The sequence below is a fragment of the Rattus norvegicus genome, chromosome 1, assembly GCF_021556685.1.
Source record: "Rattus norvegicus strain SHRSP/BbbUtx chromosome 1, alternate assembly SHRSP_T2T, whole genome shotgun sequence".
Taxonomy (NCBI): Eukaryota; Metazoa; Chordata; class Mammalia; order Rodentia; family Muridae; genus Rattus; species Rattus norvegicus.
In genome coordinates this window covers 249,661,163-249,682,728 of record NC_141534.1, presented here as the reverse complement: position 1 = coordinate 249,682,728, position 21,566 = coordinate 249,661,163, and the positions used below count along the sequence as shown (strand labels likewise).

General features: G+C 41.8%; 1 protein-coding gene across 2 annotated transcripts in view; it reads right to left on the bottom strand.

Annotated features, from left to right (window-relative positions):
• Cyp2c24 (cytochrome P450, family 2, subfamily c, polypeptide 24) overlaps nt 1-21,566 on the bottom strand; it is a 62,389-nt gene that overhangs the window by 6,930 nt on the left and 33,893 nt on the right. For both annotated transcript variants that reach the window (XM_087584121.1, NM_001271354.1), the window contains one exon: nt 4,437-4,613. In XM_087584121.1, coding sequence (XP_087440247.1) covers nt 4,437-4,613 — 177 coding nt within the window. The remainder of the gene's footprint in view (nt 1-4,436; nt 4,614-21,566) is intronic.

Sequence of the window (21,566 nt, the reverse complement as noted above, 5' to 3'; positions counted from 1 at the left end):
GCTGCTCTTCCAGAGGTCCTGAAGTTCAATTTCCAGCAACCTTATGGTGGCTCATAACCATCTATAACTGTAGCTCCATGGGATCTGATGCCTCTTCTGATATGCAAAACACCAATGAACATAAATACATACATAATTTAAAATTTTAAAGATGGCTGAGAATAAGGCAGGATTAATGACATTGTCAGAATCTATATTCCCATAATGGAAACTACCATTAAGACAGTCTAAAGGAAAGAAGCTCCCACCCCCACCCCCATCCTCATTTCCTCAAACACTCAGGTGCTTTCAGATTTCAGTCTCAGCCGTGGACATAGGGAATTTCTGGCAAGCTCCGAGCAAGACACACCACCTTTAAGAAGAGTGTCAGATTCCAAGGAAGTTCTTTCCTGGTCTTGTGCCCTCCTACCTGAAGGGAGAGAATCCCTCCCACCCCCTACTTCCCTGCAAATGGCTGCACTCTGGCTTACAGAGAGCACATGCCTGGTAACTTAGCTCAGTGGCAGGCCAAAACCCTTCCCCAAGACTGGAGAGACGTGGTGTTTGGAGCAATGTCCAATCTAAGCGATGACTCCTCGTAACTGCTGATTATCTGTTACTGCTGCCCTGAGCTGGGGCCCAAGGGCTGGGAATCTGTTGGTGCTACCTTGCCCTGCCATTTCCCCAGCTCACAAACTTCCAGCAGGAAGTGCTGTTTGGGTAGTTGTACCACACCCACCTGCCCTTTGTTCTCAGATCATGTGTTTACCTGTCAGCTTTGCCAACTTAGCATCTCCTGGCCTTTCTGACTCAGTCACAACTTTCATACCTTCAACAGGAGTCTGTATTTCCCCCAGTTTCCTCCTCCCTAAGTTCCTGTTGAGGTTAGCTCCCATCTCTTCTCGAGGAAAGAACAGTGGTTATAGAGGCATTTGCGCTTTATATAAAAATTGCAAGTAGGATCTGCTTTTATTTCCCAAAGTCTGTCTCTGGAATTGAGACACTTGAACTCAGGCAGAGGGATGAGGCTGGGGCAGGGCTGTCCCGAGTTTGGGGGCCTGATCCCTGCACTTCCCTGAAACCTCAGAATCTCCTCTCTGAATACCCCTGCCTAGTTCTCTCCCCTTCATCCTCTCTTCCTACATTGTCAGAGTGAAAAAGCTCTTTGTGAAAAGGAAGAGAAAAAACATCTTATTTTCTTTTTTAAAAATTTTAGACCATGAAGAAAATATTTTTAAAGAAATTCACCCAGGACATTAAAGTTCACTATATTACATATTTATCATGTGTGAGAATGTAAGTATATAACTGCAGCTAGTAGCCCCTCCCTCCTTCCGTTCCTCATTTCTTAGGCTGTGTGAGTAGGTTTGCTCGGTGCCAGTCCTGTGCCCTTTGCTCTCCTGTCATCAGTAGTTGTGATCAGAAAAAGATATCTGCACTGCACTGTCTCCTTTCACTATGTTGTGTGTTCGATTACAGTAGCTCTGTTTCATGAAATAAACTGTGAAATGGGGGGTGGGGGGTGCAGGCTATGTAAAAATTTTAAGTGGAGAAGTTTAACCTTCACATGGCTTCTCTACACTAGTTTGAGTAACTGATTGGCTTGACTGCTGTCTAGAAGTGACTCCCAGGACATGAGGGAGCGAGGTGGGGGCACAGTTGGCCACTTGTCTTTTGTTTTGAGATTTCCATTCACCACCATTTGTTGGAGCCTTCCCTTCCAGACCTGCTGGGAGAACGTCTTCTGAGCTGAGTACTGGGTGTGGAGTAGAGGGAGTGGGGGTGTAGGTGAACAACAGTGGACCTCATTCAGAGCATCAGAGCACAGTGCTAGAACTGGGCATTGGTTTCTGGGCCTCAGTACCACGCGTGCTGGGATGGAGAACCCTGCAATTCCCCTGGACTGCTTTGGCTCCTGTAATAGCCCTTCCTTCAAGGGTGCGAATTGGCAGCAGAGAAATGGGTGGTATTTTGGCATTAGCATTTAGCTTACATTTTGGGTGGCCAGAGAGTCTGCCAGTGAGACAGCTCCCAGGAAGTAGTGTCCAGGGACAAGCCAAAGGCAGAGATGTTCATAGGTAGTAACTAATCCATCTCTTGTGTAGTTGTAGGGCAGACAATATAAGGGAATCGTTCCAATTTGCATTCACATCTCAATTTTCCTCCCTGCCAGAGCCGACCACTTCAATAGGTGGTAGCCATTATTTACCACCCCAAAGTATTTTAGATATCTGCGTCCCTAAAATTACTGTCACTGTGTCAGGCCTTGTTTGTTTTTTTTTTTAAACCAATTCTGCCTCTTTGGTACTTATGCTCTACCCCACACTACAGTCTGGGCTTGAAGTACAGCACTGAGCCTTTGTGGCTCTGCACTTCAAGTTCACTGATGCTGGAATTAAAAGGTGTTTCCCAGTATTGTTCCAGAACTAACAGGAAGAATGCCTAGGTTGTCCATCCAGGGCAATCAGGGGAGCCTTCACTTTGATGCACACACCCACCTCTCTGAGTTGAGATATTGTCCTCCTTTTGGGGTTTGCCATTGGATGAGAAGAGGCCCAATGTTCTCACCTCCTAGACCACAGGACAGGAGTGGCAGCAGGAATTTACTGCTGTTAAAATTGAACTATTCATGTTAATTATCCCAAGTCATTTAGACCTAGGTAGCTACTGCAGGAGCTTTGATTGGCTGTGACCAGTTCACTCTCAGTTGAGCTTCCTAGGTCAGTACAGAAGTTGCTATAGTGTAAATTGAAATAAAAATAATTGCTTTGTACACAAAACAATGTAATGATGGTGCTAATCTCATGGTATAAGTAAGCACTGCCAAGGGTTGAGGGAGTTGTGACTTGAGAAACCCAGGCTCCTGCTTGGGAAGAGAATGCATATAGGTTCCTTTCAGCTCTGAGAGGAGGGAAGCAGGCAGTGTCAGTCATGCCTGCCAGCCCTACCCTAGAGTGTTTCAGTACAATCCAGAGGAGGAAGAGATCCTGTGTCAAGATGATGGCCACTGAGTTGCTTAGGGCTAGTATCACCTTGACCATAGCCTTTGTCCATCCTGCCCAGGAAAGGTCAGAAAAGAACTATAGATGTGGAATAGCCATTACCTTCTGCTTCTCTACCTCTTCCCCTCTTGCGGCAGCGTCTCAATTGCTTGTGAAGAATAAGGGCAGTGTTTATGGACATTGGAAGAGCTTATTTTAACTAGACAACTACAACCTCAAAAGAGATGTTTCCTGATCAGTAGAAGCAAAACACATTAAACTCTTGTGGTTCTTCCCATATAGCAGCCTTCCTGTGACGTTAGAACATCAGTCTATGAGAGACCCCAGTTGTTTTTTCTGGGAGCTTAGTGCAGCTTGACAGAGGCAGACAGGGAGCAGAGCAGAAACTGAGGTGTTGGTGTTGTTTCTAGGGTGGGCAGAGCAGGCGGTCTCCAGGTTGTGGTGCTGCCGTCTTGTATGTATGTAGGTGAGTGTGGATGTTGGGTGAGTACAGCATCTAGGAGCTCGTGGAAAAGCAGCTTTCTAGGTCTTGGCAAAGAAAACGGACTAGAAAGCTATATTTTTTAAGCGGGGAAAGGGGTTCAACAAAGGTCCATCACTGTGTTCTCTCACCCCCCAACCAATTGTCAGCTGGAAGTGAACCTAGTGAAAAAGAGGGGAATCCTGTGCTAGGAGTCCCCATAAACATGTACTGTAATTCTTTGTATATAGAAAAAAATTACTGTAAAGTTTAACTTTACTCTTAAAAAAAAAAAGACAGTCTAAAGAAGGGATAGGGCTTGTAGCTGGTTCTTGAACTCCATTCTGATCTCAGATATCACTCTACTGAACTTGGTGGTTCCCCCTGGGTAGCAAGAGCATTGCACTCTTGTTTTGTTTTAAACAAATTCTTAAATAAGTGTAATTTCTTCATGCCCAGGCCTACATTTTCAGAGTACCTCAAAGACATTTTTACCTGATTATCTATCTGTTCAGATCGATTCTCGTTAGAGCAGCTAAGGTTCTTACCCTCCTCTGTATCACCACACACATTTGAGTCTCTCACCACTTCACAGTACATATCTTAAATTCTCACCGCTGATGCTTTACTCATAATACTCAAAGGTTAGCAACAAGCCTAAGTCACTGGGGAAGCCTGACACATTAAGAACATGTTTATCATTCTTCTATATGATCAAGTCCATTTTTTATGTTAATGTTTAATAGTTTGCATTTTAAGTTGTTTATGTCTAACTCACCTGAAGCTTATATTCCCTTTTTTCATATAACTTACTAAATAATTCTGATTTTGTAACAATTCAATTTTAAATCTTAAATGATGCTAGTCCAATTCATTTCCATAATAGGAAACTAAATTGTATACCAAGTGGTTCTTACCTGCAAGGTTGAATTTCCCCAATAAAAATAGAAACAATTCATGAAACACAAAATGCAAGCTGACAAATAACACTTTACCTGTTCCATTTTGATCAGGAAACAGTCAATAAAGTCCCGAGGATTGTCCATGTCCAGTGTTTCCTGATGTTCTTTCACTCGTCTCAAAATATAACTTTTTATTTCAGCAAAATTTTTAATTACTCTATTATGGCTTCCTGGGAGATAATCGATGAAGGCAGGGAGAGCATTGCAAACCTTAAACATTTTTGAAAATATGTTTATTAGGCTGAATGTGGTCACTCACATTTGCAATCTAGTTACACAAAAGGGCTATGTGAGCGAATTGCCAGAGCCTTTGAGTTTGAGAATAACTGGGTTAACATAGTCAAATGCCATTTTAAAAAAAGAGAGAGAGTACTGCTTGGGGGCCCATCTCCTCCTTTCAAATTCCACATTATCTCTGGCCTATGCCTTCCACCAGGGCACATCATTGGCATGTCTGCTTCTCTGAAGATCCCACAGTCTGAACGCCTCTCAGGAGATCTCCTGTACCCAGGGCAACAGGTAAGAAGCCTTCCCAAATAACTGCAGCAGCTGGAACATCTCAGGAGCCCAGCAGACTCAAGATACATCCCCTCTGCTCAAACTACACCTCTCTTCTGGCCTGTACTCTGAAGACCCTACAGTCTGAAGGCCAATCAGGAGGTCTGCTTCACCCAGGGCAACAGACCCAATCATCTGAAGGCCTACCAGGAAATCCACTGGACAACAGATTATCGGTATGTATCACCCTCTGAAAACCCCACAGTCTGGAGGCCTACCAGGGCCACAGGTCTCCCAGGATACCTACAGCAATCCAGGGACAAAGGAGGCAGGCTCTAGACAGAGACAACCAGGCAAGTTAACACCAGAGATAATCATATGCTGAGAGGCAAGCACAAGACCATAAGCAACAGAAGCCAGTATACTTTGACACCATCAGAACCCAGTTCTCCCACCACAACAAGCCCTGGATACACCAACACACTTGAAAACCAGGATGCCGACCTAAAATCCTATTTCATGAAGATAATAGAGTCCCTTAAGGAGGATATAAAAAACTAACTGAAGGAAATACAGGAAAACATAGGTGAACACATAGAAGTCCTTAGAGGAAACAAATAAATCCCTTAAAGTAATACAGAAAAACACAATCAAAAAAGTGAGGGAATTGAGCAAAGTGGCCAAAGACCTAGAAATGGAAGTAGAAACAATAAAGGAAAGTCAAATAGAGGCAACCCTAGAAAAAGAAAACCTAGAAAAAAGTCAGAAGCTACAGATGTAATCATCAACAACAAAACATAAGACATAGAAGAAAGAATTTCAGATGTAGAATAAACCTTAGAAGATATTGACAATACAACAGTCCAAGAAAATACAAAACATTAAAAAAAACAATGCCTAACCCAAAATATCCAGGAAATCCAGTAAACAATAAAAATGTCAAACCTCCCGGCCCGCAGCAGCTCTCTGCTCCCAGACCCTGTGGGAAAGAGACCTCACCGCCTGGTCAGGTGGGCACTCCTAAGGCTGCAGAGCGGAAGAGACCACCAACACTGCCCACCCCTGCCCACATCCCTGGCGCAAGAGGAAACTGTATAAGGCCTCTGGTCTCCCGTGGGGGAGGGCCCAGGAGCGGCAGGACCCCTGCCTGAGACACCGCCGGAACCTGAAGGAAACAGACCGGATAAACAGTTCTCTGCACCCAAATCCCGTGGGAGGGAGAGCTAAACCCTCAGAGAGGCAGACACACCTGGGAAACCAGAAGAGACTGCACTCTGCATACACATCTTGGACGCCAGAGGAAAACACCAAAGGCCATCTGGAACCCTGGTGCACTGAAGATCCCGGAAAGGGTGGCACAGGTCTTCCTGGTTGCTGCCGCCGCAGACAGCCCGTGGGCAGCACCACGCGAGCGAACTTGAGCCTCAGGACCACAGGTAAGACCAACCATTCTGATGCAAGAAAGCTGCCTAGTGAACTCAAGACACAGACCCACAGGAACAGCTGAAGACCTGTAGAGAGGAAAAACTACACGCCCGAAAGCAGAACACTCTGTCCCCATAACTGACTGAAAGAGAGGAAAACAGGTCTACAGGAAGCCTGACACACAGGCTTATAGGACAGTCTAGCCACTGTCAGAAATAGCAGAACAAAGTAACACTAGAGATAATGTGATGGCGAGAGGCAAGCGCAGGAAACCAAGCAACAGAAACCAAGACTACATGGCATCATCGGAGCCCAATTCTCCCAACAAAACAAACATGGAATATCCAAACACACCAGAAAAGCAATATCTAGTTTCAAAATCATATTTGATCATGATGCTGGAGGACTTCAAGAAAGACATGAAGAACTCCCTTAGGGAAACACAGGAAAACATTAATAAACAAGTAGAAGCCTACAGAGAGGAATCCCAAAAATCCCTGAAAGAATCGCAAAAATCCCTGAAAGAATTCCAGGAAAACACAAACAGTTGAAGGAACTAAAAATGGAAAGAGAAGCAATCAAGAAAGAACACATGGAAACAACCCTGGATATAGAAAACCAAAAGAAGAGACAAGGAGCTGTAGATACAAGCCTCACCAACAGAATACAAGAGATGGAAGAGAGAATCTCAGGAGCAGAAGATTCCATAGAAATCATTGACTCAACTGTCAAAGATAATGTAAAGCAGAAAAAGCTACTGGTCCAAAACATACAGGAAATCCAGAATTCAATGAAAGATCAAACCTAAGGATAATAGGTATAGAAGAGAGTGAAGACTCCCAGCTCAAAGGACCAGTAAATATCTTCAACAAAATCATAGAAGAAAACTTCCCTAACATAAAAAAAGAGATACCCATAGAAATACAAGAAGCCTACAGAACTCCAAATAGACTGGACCAGAAAAGAAACACCTCCCGTCACATAATTGTCAAAACACCAAATGCACAAAATAAAGAAAGAATATTAAAAGCAGTAAGGGAAAAAGGTCAAGTAACATATAAAGGCAGACCTATCAGAATCACACCAGACTTCTCGCCAGAAACTATGAAGGCCAGAAGATCCTGGACTGATGTCATACAGACCCTAAGAGAACACAAATGCCAGCCCAGGTTACTGTATCCTGCAAACCTCTCAATTAACATAGATGGAGAAACCAAGATATTCCATGACAAAACCAAATTTACACAATATCTTTCTACAAATCCAGCACTACAAAGGATAATAAATGGTAAAGCTCAAATTAAGGAGGCAAGATATACCCTAGAAGAAGCAAGAAACTAATCATCTTGGCAACAAAAGAAAGACAATGAAAGGACACAAACATAACCTCACAACCAAATATGAATATAACGGGAAGCAATAATCACTATTCCTTAATATCTCTCAATATCAATGGCCTCAACTCCCCAATAAAAAGACATAGATTAACAAACTGGATATGCAACGAGGACCCTGCATTCTGCTGCCTACAGGAAACAAACCTCAGAGACAAAGACAGATATTACTTCAGAGTGAAAGGCTGGAAAACAATTTTCCAAGCAAATGGTCAGAAGAAGCAAGCTGGAGTAGCCATTCTAATATCAAATAAAATCAATTTTCAACTAAAAGTCATCAAAAAAGATAAGGAAGGACACTTCATATTCATCAAAGGAAAAATCCACCAAGATGAACTCTCAATCCTAAATATCTATGCCCCAAATACAAGGGCACCTACATATGTAAAAGAAACCTTACTAAAGCTCAAAACACACATTGCACCTCACACAATAATAGTGGGAGATTTCAACACCCCACTCTCATCAATGGACATATCATGGAAACAGAAATTAAACAGAGATGTAGACAGACTAAGAAAGTCATGAGCCAAATGGACTTAACGAATATTCATCGAACATTCAATCCTAAAGCAAAAGGATATACCTTCTTCTCAGCTCCTCATGGTACTTTCTCCAAAATTGACCATATAATTGGTCAAAAAACGGGCCTCAACAGGTACAGAAAGATAGAAATAATGCCATGCGTGCTATCGGACCACCATGGCCTAAAACTGGTCTTCAATAACAATCAAGGAAGAATGCCCACATATACTTGGAAATTGAACAATGCTCTACTCAATGATAACCTGGTCAAGGAAGAAATAAAGAAAGAAACTAAAAACTTTTTAGAATTTAATGAAAATGAAGGTACAACATACCCATACTTATGGGACACAATGAAAGCTGTGCTAAGAGGAAAACACATAGCGCTGAGTGCCTGCAGAAAGAAACAGGAAAGAGCATATGTCAGCAGCTTGACAGCACACCTAAAAGCTCTAGAACAAAAAGAAGCAAATACACGCAGGAGGAGTAGAAGGCAGGAAATAATCAAACTCAGAGCTGAAATCAACCAAGTAGAAACAAAAAGGACCATAGAAAGAATCAACAGAACCAAAAGTTGGTTCTGTGAGAAAATCAACAAGATAGATAATCCCTTAGCCAGACTAATGAGAGGACACAGAGAGTGCGTTCAAATTAACAAAATCAGAAATGAAAAGGAAGACATAACAACAGATTCAGAGGAAATTCAAAAAATCATCAGATCTTACTATAAAAACCTATATTCAACAAAACTTGAAAATCTTCAGGAAATGGACAATTTCCTAGACAGATACCAGGTACCGAAGTTAAATCAGGAACAGATAAACCAGTTAAACAACCCCATAACTCCTAAGGAAATAGAAGCAGTCATTAAAGGTCTCCCAACCAAAAAGAGCCCAGGTCCAGACGGGTTTAGTGCAGAATTCTATCAAACCTTCATAGAAGACCTCATACCAATATTATCCAAACTATTCCACAAAATTGAAACAGATGGATCACTACCGAATACCTTCTACGAAGCCACAATTACTCTTATACCTAAACCACACAAAGACACAACAAAGAAAGAGAACTTCAGACCAATTTCCCTTATGAATATCGACGCCAAAATACTCAATAAAATTCTGGCAAACCGAATCCAAGAGCACATCAAAACAATCATCCACCATGACCAGGTAGGCTTCATCCCAGGCATGCAGGGATGGTTTAATATACGGAAAACCATCAACGTGATCCATTATATAAACAAACTGAAAGAACAAAACCACATGATCATTTCATTAGACGCTGAGAAAGCATTTGACAAAATTCAACACCCCTTCATGATAAAAGTCCTGGAAAGAATTGGAATTCAGGGCCCATACCTGAACATAGTAAAAGCCATATACAGCAAACCAGTTGCTAACATTAAACTAAATGGAGAGAAACTTGAAGCAATCTCACTAAAATCAGGGACTAGACAAGGCTGCCCACTCTCTCACTACTTGTTCAATATACTTCTTGAAGTTCTAGCCAGAGCAATCAGACAACAAAAGGAGATCAAGGGGATACAGATCGGAAAAGAAGAGGTCAAAATATCACTACTTGCAGATGATATGATAGTATATTTAAGTGATCCCAAAAGTTCCACCAGAGAACTACTAAAGCTGATAAACAACTTCAGCAAAGTGGCTGGGTATAAAATTAACTCAAATAAATCAGTTGCCTTCCTCTATACAAAAGAGAAACAAGCCGAGAGAGAAATTAGGGAAACGACACACTTCATAATAGACCCAAATAATATAAAGTACCTCGGTGTGACTTTAACCAAGCAAGTAAAATATCTGTACAATAAGAACTACAAGACACTGAAGAAGGAAATTGAAGAAGACCTCAGAAGATGGAAAGATCTCCCATGCTCATGGATTGGCAGGATTAACATACTAAAAATGGCCATTTTACCAAAAGCGATCTACAGATTCAATGCAATCCCCATTAAAATACCAATCCAATTCTTCAAAGAGTTAGACAGAACAATTTGCAAATTCATCTGGAATAACAAAAAACCCAGGATAGCTAAAGCTATCCTCAACAATAAAAGGACTTCAGGGGGAATCACTATCCCTGAACTCAAGCAGTATTACAGAGCAATAGTGATAAAAACTGCATGGTATTGGTACAGACAGACAGATAGACCAATGGAATAGAATTGAAGACCCAGAAATGAACCCACATACCTATGGTCACTTGATTTTTGACAAAGGAGCCAAAACCATCCAATGGAAAAAAGATAGCATTTTCAGCAAATGGTGCTGGTTCAACTGGAGGTCAACATGTAGAAGAATGCAGATCGATCCATGCTTATCACCCTGTACAAAGCTTAAGTCCAAGTGGATCAAGGACCTCCACATCAAACCAGACACACTCAAACTAATAGAAGAAAAACTAGGGAACCATCTGGAACACATAGGGCACTGGAAAAAATTTCCTGAACAAAACACCAATGGCTTATGCTCTAAGATCAAGAATCGACAAATGGGCCCGGCCCGCAGCAGCTCTCTGCCCCCAGACGCTGTGAGAGAGAGACCCAACCGCCTGGTCAGGTGGGCACTCCTGAGGCTGCAGAGCGGAAGAGACCACCAACACTGCTCACCCCTGCCCACATCCCTGGCCCAAGAGGAAACTGTATAAGGCCTCTGGGCTCCCGTGGGGGAGGGCCCAGGAGTGGCAGGACCCCTGTGCCTGAGACACCACCAGAACCAGAAGGAAACAGACCGGATAAACAGTTCTCTGCACCAAAATCCCGTGGGAGGGAGAGCTGAACCTTCAGAGAGGCAGACAAGCCTGGGAAACCAGAAGAGACTGCACTCTGCGCACATCCAGACGCCAGAGGAAAACACCAAAGGCCATCTGGAACCCTGGTGCACTGAAGCACCCGGAAGGGGCGGCACAGGTATTCCTGGTTGCTGCCGCCGCAGACAGCCCGTGGGCAGCACCCCACGAGCGAACTTGAGCCTGGGGACCACAGGTAAGACCAACTTTTCTGCTGCAAGAAAGCTGCCTAGTGAACTCAAGACGCAGGCCCACAGGAACAGCTGAAGAATTGTAGAGAGGAAAAACCACACGCCGGAAAGCAGAACACTCTGTCCCCATAACTGACTGAAAGAGAGGAAAACAGGTCTACAGCACTCCTGACACACAGGCTTATAGGACAGTCTAGCCACTGTCAGAAATAGCAGGACAAAGTAACACTAGAGATAATCTGATGGCGAGAGGCAAGCGCAGGAACCCAAGCAACAGAAACCAAGACTACATGGCACCATCGGAGCCCAATTCTCCCATCAAAACAAACATGGAATATCCAAACACACCAGAAAAGCAAGATCTAGTTCCAAAATCATTTTTGATGATGATGCTGGAGGACTTCAAGAAAGACGTGAAGAACTCGCTTAGAGAACAAGTAGAAGCCTACAGAGAGGAATCACAAAAATGCCTGAAAGAATCGCCAAAATCCCTGAAAGAATTCCAGGAAAACATAAATAAACAAGTAGAAGCCCATAGAGAGGAGACACAAAAATCCCTGAAAGAATTCCAGGAAAACACAATCAAACAGTTGAAGGAATTAAAAATGGAAATAGAAGCAATCAAGAAAGAACACATGGAAACAACCCTGGATATAGAAAACCAAAAGAAGAGACAAGGAGCTGTAGATACAAGCCTCACCAACAGAATACAAGAGATGGAAGAGAGAATCTCAGGAGCAGAAGATTCCATAGAAATCATTGACTCAACTGTCAAAGATAATGTAAAGCAGAAAAAGCTACTGGTCCAAAACATACAAGAAATCCAGGAAAAAAGGAGAAGATCAAACCTAAGGATAATAGGTATAGAAGAGAGTGAAGACTCCCAGCTCAAAGGACCAGTAAATATCTTCAACAAAATCATAGAAGAAAACTTCCCTAACCTAAAAAAAGAGATACCCATAGACATACAAGAAGCCTACAGAACTCCAAATAGACTGGACCAGAAAAGAAACACCTCCTGTCACATAATTGTCAAAACACCAAACGCACAAAATAAAGAAAGAATATTAAAAGCAGTAAGGGAAAAAGGTCAAGTAACATATAAAGGGAGACCTATCAGAATCACACCAGACTTCTCACCAGAAACTATGAAGGCCAAAGATCCTGGACTGATGTTATACAGACCCTAAGAGAACACAAATTCCAGCCCAGGTTACTGTATCCAGCAAAACTCTCAATTAACATTGATGGAGAAACCAAGATATTCCATGACAAAACCAAATTTACACAATATCTTTCCACAAATCCAGCACTACAAAGGATAATAAATGGTAAAGCCCAACATAAGGAGGCAAGATATACCCTAGAAGAAGCAAGAAACTAATCGTCTTGGCAACAAAACAAAGAGAATGAAAGCACACAAACATAAACTCACATCCAAATATGAATATAACGGGAAGCAATAATCACTATTCCTTAATATCTCTCAATATCAATGGCCTCAACTCCCCAATAAAAAGACATAGATTAACAAACTGGATACACAACGAGGACCCTGCATTCTGCTGCCTACAGGAAACGCACCTCAGAGACAAAGACAGACACTACCTAGAGTGAAAGGCTGGAATACAACTTTCCAAGCAAATGGTCAGAAGAAGCAAGCTGGAGTAGCCATTCTAATATCAAATAAAATCAATTTCCAACTAAAAGTCATCAAAAAAGATAAGGAAGGACACTTCATATTCATCAAAGGAAAAATCCACCAAGATGAACTCTCAATCCTAAATATCTATGCCCCAAATACAAGGGCACCTACATATGTAAAAGAAACCTTACTAAAGCTCAAAACACACATTGCACCTCACACAATAATAGTGGTAGATTTCAACACCCCACTCTCATCAATGGACATATCATGTAAACAGAAATTAAACAGAGATGTAGACAGACTAAGAAAGTCATGAGCCAAATGGACTTAACGAATATTTATAGAACATTCAATCCTAAAGCAAAAGGATATACCTTCTTCTCAGCTCCTCATGGTACTTTCTCCAAAATTGACCATATAATTGGTCAAAAAACGGGCCTCAACAGGTACAGAAAGATAGAAATAATGCCATGCGTGCTATCGGACCACCACGGCCTAAAACTGGTCTTCAATAACAATCAAGGAAGAATGCCCACATATACTTGGAAATTGAACAATGCTCTACTCAATGATAACCTGGTCAAGGAAGAAATAAAGAAAGAAACTAAAAACTTTTTAGAATTTAATGAAAATGAAGGTACAACATACCCAAACTTATGGGACACAATGAAAGCTGTGCTAAGAGGAAAACTCATAGCGTTGAGTGCCTGCAGAAAGAAACAGGAAAGAGCATATGTCAGCAGCTTGACAGCACACCTAAAAGCTCTAGAACAAAAAGAAGCAAATACACCCAGGAGGAGTAGAAGGCAGGAAATAATCAAACTCAGAGCTGAAATCAACCAAGTAGAAACAAAAAGGACCATAGAAAGAATCAACAGAACCAAAAGTTGCTTCTTTGAGAAAATCAACAAGATAGATAATCCCTTAGCCAGACTAACGAGAGGACACAGAGAGTGCGTCCAAATTAACAAAATCAGAAATGAAAAGGGAGACATAACTACACATTGAGAGGATATTGAAAAAATCATCAGATCTTACTATAAAAACCTATATTCAACAAAACTTGAAAATCTTCAGGAAATGGACAATTTCCTAGACAGATACCAGGTATCGAAGTTAAATCAGGAACAGATAAACCAGTTAAACAACCCCATAACTCCTAAGGAAATAGAAGCAGTCATTAAAGGTCTCCCAACCAAAAAGAGCCCAGGTCCAGACGGGTTTAGTGCAGAATTCTACCAAACCTTCACAGAAGACCTCATACCAATATTATCCAAACTATTCCACAAAATTGAAACAGATGGAGCACTACCGAATTCCTTCTACGAAGCCACAATTACTCTTATACCTAAAACACAAAGACACAACAAAGAAAGAGAACTTCAGACCAATTTTCCTTATGAATATCGATGCAATAATACTCAATAAAATTCTGGCAAACCGAATTCAAGAGCACATCAAAACAATCATCCACCATGATAAAGTAGGCTTCATCCCAGGCATGCAGGGATGGTTTAATATACGGAAAACCATCAACGTGATTGATTATATAAACAAACTGAAAGAACAAAACCACATGATCATTTCATTAGACGCTGAGAAAGCATTTGACAAAATTCAACACCACTTCATGATAAAAGTCCTGGAGAAAATGGGAATTCAAGGCCCATACCTGAACATAGTAAAAGCCATATACAGCAAACCAGTTGCTAACATTAGACTAAATGGAGAGAAACTCGAAGCAATCCCACTAAAATCAGGGACTAGACAAGGCTGCCCACTCTCTCCCTACTTATTCAACGTATTTCTTGAAGTTGTAGCCAGAGCAATCAGACAACAAAAGGAGGTCAAGGGGATACAGATCGGAAAGAAGAAGTCAAAATATCACTGTTTGCAGATGATATGATAGTGTATTTAAGTGATCCCAAAAGTTCCACCAGAGAACTACTAAAGCTGATAAACAACTTCAGCAAAGTGGCTGGGTATAAAATTAACTCAAATAAATCAATTGCCTTCCTCTACACAAAAGAGAAACAAGCCGAGAAAGAAATTAGGGAAACGACACCCTTCATAATAGACCCAAATAATATAAGGTACCTCGGTGTGACTTTAACCAAGCAAGTAAAAGATCTGTACAATAAGAACTACAAGACACTGAAGAAGGAAATTGAAGAAGACCTCAGAAGATGGAAAAATCTCCCATGCTCATGGATTGGCAGGATTAATATAGTAAAAATGGCCATTTTACCAAAAGCAATCTACAGATTCAATGCAATCCCCATCAAAACACCAATCCAATTCTTCAAAGAGTTAGACAGAACAATTTGCAAATTCATCTGGAATAACAAAAAACCCAGGATAGCTAAAGCTATCCTCAACAATAAAAGGACTTCAGGGGGAATCACTATCCCTGAACTCAAGCAGTATTACAGAGCAATAGTGATAAAAACTGCATGGTATTGGTACAGAGACAGACAGATAGACCAATGGAATAGAATTGAAGACCCAGAAATGAACCCACATACCTATGGTCACTTGATTTTTGACAAAGGAGCCAAAACCATCCAATGGAAAAAAGACAGCATTTTCAGCAAATGGTGCTGGTTCAACTGGAGGTCAACATGTAGAAGAATGCAGAACGATCCATGCTTATCACCCTGTACAAAGCTTAAGTCCAAGTGGATCAAGGACCTTCACATCAAACCAGACACACTCAAACTAATAGAAGAAAAACTAGGGAAGCATCTGGAACACATAGGCACTGGAAAAAATTTCCTGAACAAAACACCAATGGTGGGCTGGGGATTTAGCTCAGTGGTAGAGCGCTTGCCTAGGAAGCGCAAGGCCCTGGGTTCGGTCCCCAGCTCCGAAAAAAAAAAAAAGAACCAAAAAAAAAAAAAAAAACCACCAATGGCTTATGCTCTAAGATCAAGAATCGACAAATGGAATCTCATAAAACTGCAAAGCTTCTGTAAGGCAAAGGACACTGTGGTTAGGACAAAACGGCAACCAACAGATTGGGAAAAGATCTTTACCAATCCTACAACAGATAGAGGCCTTATATCCAAAATATACAAAGAACTCAAGAAGTTAGACCGCAGGGAAACAAATAACCCTATTAAAAAATGGAGTTCAGAACTAAACAAAGAATTCACAGCTGAGGAATGCCGAATGGCTGAGAAACACCTAAAGAAATGTTCAACATCTTTAGTCATAAGGGAAATGCAAATCAAAACAACCCTGAGATTTCACTTCACACCAGTGAGAATGGCTAAGAAGAAAAACTCAGGTGACAGCAGATGCTGGCGAGGATGTGGAGAAAGAGGAACACTCCTCCATTGTTGGTGGGATTGCAGACTGGTAAAACCATTCTGGAAATCAGTCTGGAGGTTCCTCAGAAAATTGGACATTGAACTGCCTGAGGATCCAGCTATACCTCTCTTGGGCATATACCCAAAAGATGCCTCAACATATAAAAGAGACACGTGCTCCACTATGTTCATCGCAGCCTTATTTATAATAGCCAGAAAATGGAAAGAACACAGATGCCCTTCAACAGAGGAATGGATACAGAAAATGTGGTACATCTACACAATGGAATATTACTCAGCTATCAAAAACAACGAGTTTTTGAAATTCGTAGGCAAATGGTTGGAACTGGAAAATATCATCCTGAGTGAGCTAACCCAATCACAGAAAGACATACATGGTATGCACTCATTGATAAGTGGCTATTAGCCCAAATGCTTGAATTACCCTAGATCCCTAGAACAAACGAAACTCAAGACGCATGATCAAAATGTGAATGCTTCACTCCTTCTTTAAATGAGGAAAAAGAATACCCTTGGCTGGGAAGGGAGAGGCAAAGATTAAAACAGAGACTGAAGGAACACCCATTCAGAGCCTGCCCCACAGGTGGCCCATATATATACAGCCACCCAATTGGACAAGATGGATGAAGCAAAGAAGTGCAGACCGACAGGAGCCGGATGTAGATCGCTCCTGAGAGACACAGCCAGAATACAGCAAATACAGAGGCGAATGCCAGCAGCAAACCACTGAACTGAGAATAGGTCCCCTGTTGAAGGAATCAGAGAAAGAACTGGAAGAGCTTGAAGGGGCTCAAGACCCCAAAAGTACAACAATGTCAAGCAACCAGAGCTTCCAGGGACTAAGCCACTACCTAAAGACTATACATGGACTGACCCTGGACTCTGACCCCATAGGTAGCAATGAATATCCTAGTAAGAGCACCAGTGGAAGGGGAAGCCCTGGGTCCTGCTAAGACTGAACCCCCAGTGAACTAGACTATGGGGGTGGGCGGCAATGGGGGGAGGGTTGGGAGGGGGACACCCATAAGGAAGGGGAGGGGGGAGGGGGATGTTTGCCCGGAAACCGGGAAAGGGAATAACACTTGAAATGTATATAAGAAATACTCAAGTTAATAAAAAAATAAAAATAAAAAAAATAAAAAAAGAATCGACAAATGGGATCTCATAAAACTGCAAAGCTTCTGTAAGGCAAAGGACACTGTGGTTAGGACAAAACGGCAACCAACAGATTGGGAAAAGATCTTTACCAATCCTACAACAGATAGAGGCCTTATATCCAAAATATACAAAGAACTCAAGAAGTTAGACCGCAGGGAAACAAATAACCCTATTAAAAAATGGGCTCAGAGCTAAACAAAGAATTCACAGCTGAGGAATGCCGAATGGCTGAGAAACACCTAAAGAAATGTTCAACATCTTTAGTCATAAGGGAAATGCAAGTCAAAACAACCCTGAGATTTCACCTCACACCAGTGAGAATGGCTAAGATCAAAAACTCAGGGGACAGCAGATGCTGGCGAGGATGTGGAGATAGAGGAACACTCCTCCATTGTTGGTGGGATTGCAAACTGGTACAACCATTCTGGAAATCAGTCTGGAGGATCCTCAGAAAATTGGACATTGAACTGCCTGAGGATCCAGCTATACCTCTCTTGGGCATATACCCAAAAGATGCCCCAACATATAAAAAAGACACGTGCTCCACTATGTTCATTGCAGCCTTATATAATAGCCAGAAGCTGGAAAGAACCCAGATGCCCTTCAACAGAGGAATGGATACAGAAAATGTGGTACATCTACACAATGGAATATTACTCAGCTATCAAAAACAACGAGTTTATGAAATTCGTAGGCAAATGGTTGGAACTGGAAAACATCATCCTGAGTGAGCTAACCCAATCACAGAAAGACATACATGGTATGCACTCATTGATAAGTGGCTATTAGCCCAAATGCTTGAATTACCCTAGATGCCTAGAACAAATGAAACTCAAGACGGATGATCAAAACGTGAATGCTTCACTCCTTCTTTAAAAGGGGAACAAGAATACCCTTGGCAGAGAAGAGAGAGGGAAAGATTAAAACAGAGACTGAAGGACCACCCATTCAGAGCCTGCCCCACAGGTGGCCCATATATATACAGCCACCCAATTGGACAAGATGGATGAAGCAAAGAAGTGCAGACCGACAGGAGCCGGATGTAGATCGCTCCTGAGAGACACAGCCAGAATACAGCAAATACAGAGGCGAATGCCAGCAGCAAACCACTGAACTGAGAATAGGTCCCCTGTTGAAGGAATCAGAGAAAGAACTGGAAGAGCTTGAAGGGGCTCAAGACCCCAAAAGTACAACAATGTCAAGCAACCAGAGCTTCCAGGGACTAAGCCACTACCTAAAGACTATACATGGACTGACCCTGGACTCTGACCCCATAGGTAGCAATGAATATCCTAGTAAGAGCACCAGTGGAAGGGGAAGCCCTTGGTCCTGCTAAGACTGAACCCCCAGTGAACTAGACTATGGGGGTGGGCGGCAATGGGGGGAGGGTTGGGAGGGGGACACCCATAAGGAAGGGGAGGGGGGAGGGGGATGTTTGCCCGGAAACCGGGAAAGGGAATAACACTTGAAATGTATATAAGAAATACTCAAGTTAATAAAAAAATAAAAATAAAAAAAATAAAAAAAGAATCGACAAATGGGATCTCATAAAACTGCAAAGCTTCTGTAAGGCAAAGGACACTGTGGTTAGGACAAAACGGCAACCAACAGATTGGGAAAAGATCTTTACCAATCCTACAACAGATAGAGGCCTTATATCCAAAATATACAAAGAACTCAAGAAGTTAGACCGCAGGGAAACAAATAACCCTATTAAAAAATGGGCTCAGAGCTAAACAAAGAATTCACAGCTGAGGAATGCCGAATGGCTGAGAAACACCTAAAGAAATGTTCAACATCTTTAGTCATAAGGGAAATGCAAGTCAAAACAACCCTGAGATTTCACCTCACACCAGTGAGAATGGCTAAGATCAAAAACTCAGGGGACAGCAGATGCTGGCGAGGATGTGGAGATAGAGGAACACTCCTCCATTGTTGGTGGGATTGCAAACTGGTACAACCATTCTGGAAATCAGTCTGGAGGATCCTCAGAAAATTGGACATTGAACTGCCTGAGGATCCAGCTATACCTCTCTTGGGCATATACCCAAAAGATGCCCCAACATATAAAAAAGACACGTGCTCCACTATGTTCATTGCAGCCTTATATAATAGCCAGAAGCTGGAAAGAACCCAGATGCCCTTCAACAGAGGAATGGATACAGAAAATGTGGTACATCTACACAATGGAATATTACTCAGCTATCAAAAACAACGAGTTTATGAAATTCGTAGGCAAATGGTTGGAACTGGAAAACATCATCCTGAGTGAGCTAACCCAATCACAGAAAGACATACATGGTATGCACTCATTGATAAGTGGCTATTAGCCCAAATGCTTGAATTACCCTAGATGCCTAGAACAAATGAAACTCAAGACGGATGATCAAAACGTGAATGCTTCACTCCTTCTTTAAAAGGGGAACAAGAATACCCTTGGCAGAGAAGAGATAGGGAAAGATTAAAACAGAGACTGAAGGACCACCCATTCAGAGCCTGCCCCACATGTGGCCCATACATATACAGCCACCCAATTAGACAAGATGGATGAAGCAAAGAAGTGCAGACCGACAGGAGCCGGATGTAGATCGCTCCTGAGGGACACAGCCAGAATACAGCAAATACAGAGGCGAATACCAGCAGCATACCACTGAATTGAGAATAGAACCCCCGTTGAAGGAATCAGAGAAAGAACTGGAAGAGCTTGAAGGGGCTCGAGACCCCATATGTACAACAATGCCAAGCAACCAGAGCTTCCAGGGACTAAGCCACTAACTAAAGACTATACATGGACTGACCCTGGACTCTGACCTCATAGGTAGCAATGAATATCCTAGTAAGAGCACCAGTGGAAGGGGAAGCCCTGGGTCCTGCTAAGACTGAACCCCCAATGAACTAGACTGGTGGGGGGAGGGCGGCAATGGGGGGAGGGTTGGGAGGGGAACACCCATAAGGAAGGGGAGGGGGGAGGGGGATGTTTGCCCGGATACCGGGAAAGGGAATAACACTCGAAATGTATATAAGAAATACTCAAGTTAATAAAAAAAATATTTAAAAAAAAGTCACAACAAATATAAAAAATGATCATGAAAATTAGGAAAAAAAAATGTCAAACCTAAGAATAATAGGAATATACAAGAGCAAAAATTCCTACCTCAACCAGGACCAGAAAATGTTTTCAACAAAATCATAGGATAAAACTTCCCCAACCTAAGAAAAGAAATAGGAAAAAATGTACAAGAAGCCTATAGAACTCCAAATATATTAGACCAGAAAAGAAAATTCTCTCATCCCACAATAATAAAAACACTAAAAGCACAGAACAAAGAAAGAATATTAAAAGCAGTAAGGGAAAAAGCCCTAACCCTAAAAGCCAGAAGAGCATGACACAGGTCATGCAGACCATAAGAGAACACAAATGCCAGCCCAGAATATTATACCTGTTCAATTATCATAGATGGAGAAACCAAAATATTCCATGACAAAACCAAATTTAAACAATATCTATCTACCAACACAGCCCTACAAAGGATTCTAGAAGGAAAACTCCAACAAAATGAGGGAACCTATACCAAAGAAAAAACAAGAAATTAATAATCTCATGACAAAACCATAAGAAGAGAATCACACATAGACAATGTCACCTACAACAAACATAACAGGAACTAGAACTAACTGTCATCTGTCTTTAATACCTCTCAATACCATATGTTTCAATTCCCCAATAAAAAGACAAAAGCTACCAGACAGGATACGTAAGTAGGATACAGCATTTTGCTGCATAAAACATACACACCTCAAAGACAAAGACATATACTACCTCAGAATAAAAAGCTTGGAAAAAGTCTTCCAAGCAAATGGTCCTAAGAAACAAGTGAGAGTTGCCATTCTAATATCTGATAAAATAGACTTTCAACCAAAGTTATCAAGCTATATGGGGAAAAACACTTAATATACATCAAAGGAGATATCCAACAAGATGAACAGGGCACCCACTTTATTAAAACAAAAGTTACTAAAGCTCAAAGCACACATTGGTCTTCAAGCAGTAATAGTGGGAGACTTCAACATCCCACTCTCACCAATGGACAGATCATGGAAACAGAAACTAAACAGAGACACAATAAAACTAACAGAAATAATAAACCAAATGGATTTAACAGAAAACTACAGAACATTTTACC